Source organism: Arachis ipaensis, chromosome B03 (genome assembly GCF_000816755.2).
Source record: "Arachis ipaensis cultivar K30076 chromosome B03, Araip1.1, whole genome shotgun sequence".
In the NCBI taxonomy this organism is placed as follows: Eukaryota; Viridiplantae; Streptophyta; class Magnoliopsida; order Fabales; family Fabaceae; genus Arachis; species Arachis ipaensis.
The window spans coordinates 2,609,889-2,612,909 of NC_029787.2; the positions used below are offsets into that span (position 1 = coordinate 2,609,889).

The window sequence follows — 3,021 nt, forward strand, 5'->3', positions numbered from 1 at the left end:
TTATCATTTTCTTTAGTTTTATAGAAAATATTTTATTTATATTATAAAAAATAATAAATAAATATATTGATGTATCAATGGTTGATTTTATGCCTCTGGAGCTTGTACTTGTTCTCCAAATTATCGATTTTGTTCTTGAACTGTTGTTATGTAGGACATTTTGTTAATTATTTAATTTTGACCTCACTGTGGGACTAAATTGATGCTAAATGAAAACGTTTTGGATTCAAATAGAACACTTTAAACCTTAAGGACCAAAACAGAATTACGCCCAAACCTAGGGGACCAATTTAGTACTTTACCCAACTAACATTCATCTAACATCACACTTTAGTATTATATAATAGGCCAAAAAGGAAATTAGTAATAGAGAATAAGGAATCAAAATCAAAATAATATAATAAGGGACCAAAATTAAAACAACACATGCTTACAAAAAACAAAATATTATTTTTCTATTGATAATTTGGAATGTGTGTGGTTTTTATCTTTAATTTTTATTTTTTATTTTCTATTTTTATCTCATACAAAAAAATATTGAAAATAAGAAGGCAAATTAAAAGGTAAAAACAAAGATAGTTATTTCTTGGGTTTCGGAGCCCAATATATTTGTTTCAGCCCGATCGGGATTTTTGGAGCCCAATATATGTTTCAGCCCAATCAAGGTTTTTGAAGCCCAATCTGGTTTTTTCTTCACCATTATCGCAAAGCAAATTAGCAAAAGGCGGAGAGAGGGGGAAAAGAGAGAGCGAGAGAGAGAGAGAGAGAGATGGATTACAACGTAGCAGCGTTGAAGGTGGTGTGCTCGCAGCTGAAGCACGCGCGTGAGGTTCCAAATCACTCTCAAAGCAGTTACACACTCGGTGGCATCCTCTTCCAACGCGTTTGGTTGCAGGTACTTACTAAGTTCTCAACCGTTTCCGATTCTCTCTAAACGACGCCGTTTAACTTCAACCATAAATAACATTCTCGATTCTTCTTCTTAGGGCGTTTTGGTCTCCGACACTCCTCTGGTTCTCGATGACGGCACCGGAGTCATTGAGCTGTCCGTCGGCCGCGATTTCCTCCACCGCCATTGGCAACCTGGTCATCCAACTCAACCTCACATTTCCTCCTCAAAATCTGCAACTATTTTCAGATCTAGTTTCACTAATTAATTCATTGTTTTTCTTTGTTTTTATTCATCAATGGCAGGGATGTATGTGATGGTAGTTGGAGGTTATGTTGTCGGTACCGGAGACATTCCCATGGTAAAGGTAATTTGCATTTCTCACTGTAATTCTGATTGAATCAGGCGATTATAGAACTTGTCATGATGGTTAATTAAGGAATTAGGAGCAAAATGTAGTAATGAACTGTAATATAATAATAACAGGTTCATAAGATTGTTGATCTTTCATCATGGCCTGATCGAGAGGCAATGTGGTATCTTGAAGTGATGGAGGCATATAAACTCTTCTATCAGCCTCTTATTGAAGATTTCATCTAATCCCAAACACATTATGAATCTTGAGCAATGTATATCACTCTAGTCAAAAGACGTGGAATGAAAAATATGTAGTAAAAGCAAGAGAATAGACTGTGCTAAATATTGTTTGCAATATTCTTTAGATGGTTAGTGTTTTTGATAATGGAAAATTATTAGATAATTTGATATTTTTTATTAAATTATTTAATATAATACCAATTATATGATAGGAAAATTTTTAGGTATATTTTTAGTTGTTTTAACCGTTAATCTGAATTATAAAAAATATATATAATATATATTAATCAAAATCTATGGATAAAACAATTGAAACACCGAATTTCAAACTCTTCCTATATGATAAGTATGAGTTTTACGTGAAGACATGCGAAGGTGAGAACTGAGAAGTCATCTATTCTTTTTTGTTTCTTTTCTCTTTATGATAAGTCTCTTAACAAAAAAAAATCTGTCAATTATTTGTGCTTTGAGGTTGAACGCCCAATTTTTTTCGCGCCCAAATCTTTCTATTGCTAAGTTGGGCCATAAGACAGGACGTAGCAAATTGATGCATCTCAATTTTTGGACTAAAAATACACATATGTTTGTTGTCCACAGAGATTTTTTTATAGAAGATATGTAATCGCCTTTCGCCAAGACGCCAACGGCCAACCAATCATTGGATACTATTGAAAATATTAACGTTTATTACAGGTAGGGCCCTATGATCTCTGAATATTAAACTTTGTTATAGACATCATACATAATTAAGAAACCCAAATGTGATAAGAACTTAAATTGATGTTCTTCTGAATTTCTTTTTGTCTTTTAAATTTCCTACTATACAGATTAGACAGAGGCAGCTTTACCTTTATAAAGTGGAAGGGACCAAAGAGGAAACAAACAACGTAAAGTGGCAAGAGTCTTGCAACAATTACTTACTAGAGAATAGACCCACTCCCTAAAGATTTTCTTTTCCTAGTAAAGACTAAAGAGACCCTAACATTTTCTTTCTACGACTACAGAATATTGATAATACACAAGCATGGATTACTATTGAACATTACATTCATAATTCATTGATTAAGACGAACAACTCATTGTACAAGGGAGAGAGATTTCGTGATTTTTCAATTAATTATTGATGTAAGTGGAGGAGCATCAGACACGTATATCTTGCAAGAAAAGTTTAGAATAAGTTGGTGAAGCAAAAAGCTGATATGGTATACCCTTATGCACAAGCAAATGAAACTATATATAGCCCACTTTACTCTATCAATCACTTCATCCAATGGTACTATTTTCCCAGCACTTTTCGGTCAATTTTAACTGGATAGGGAAAAGAAGGAAAAAAGTTGCATTATCTTTATGATTTTTATATTGATTTTTGATACGGTTCATATAGTTAATAAAACATACTCAATTTCATTAAAAAAGAAAACCTTAATTTCACATTTTCTCTATTAAAATACACTAGGTTTGTGGAAATATGACATACGAATTTGTGATGAATTTATCTAAACTTTTGTTTTCTTTTTTTTTTTGGTAAGCAACAA

At 32.7% G+C, this 3,021-nt stretch overlaps 1 protein-coding gene across 2 annotated transcripts; it reads left to right on the forward strand.

The window, feature by feature from the left end:
• Positions 705–2,390, forward strand: LOC107634126. 2 transcript variants are annotated; one of them, XM_016337701.2, is made up of 5 exons: positions 705–895; positions 987–1,086; positions 1,195–1,256; positions 2,084–2,179; positions 2,314–2,390. In XM_016337701.2, the coding sequence occupies exons 1-4, from the start codon at positions 770–772 to the stop codon at positions 2,156–2,158; spliced, it is 363 nt and encodes a 120-aa protein (XP_016193187.1). In that variant the 5' UTR covers positions 705–769; the 3' UTR covers positions 2,159–2,179; positions 2,314–2,390. The 2 variants fall into 2 exon arrangements, with proteins under 2 accessions (XP_016193187.1, XP_016193186.1); XM_016337700.2 differs by lacking the exons at positions 2,084–2,179; positions 2,314–2,390 and adding an exon at positions 1,376–1,628 and having other exon boundaries at positions 709–895.

Bases quoted from the DNA above. Each gene is read 5' to 3' on its own strand.
- LOC107634126 (XM_016337700.2), top strand. From the start codon at position 770: ATGGATTACAACGTAGCAGCGTTGAAGGTGGTGTGCTCGCAGCTGAAG. The intron at 1,087-1,194 runs GTCATCCAACTC...CATCAATGGCAG, and splicing joins CCACCGCCATTGGCAACCTG to GGATGTATGTGATGGTAGTT. The intron at 1,257-1,375 runs GTAATTTGCATT...TAATAATAACAG, and splicing joins GAGACATTCCCATGGTAAAG to GTTCATAAGATTGTTGATCT.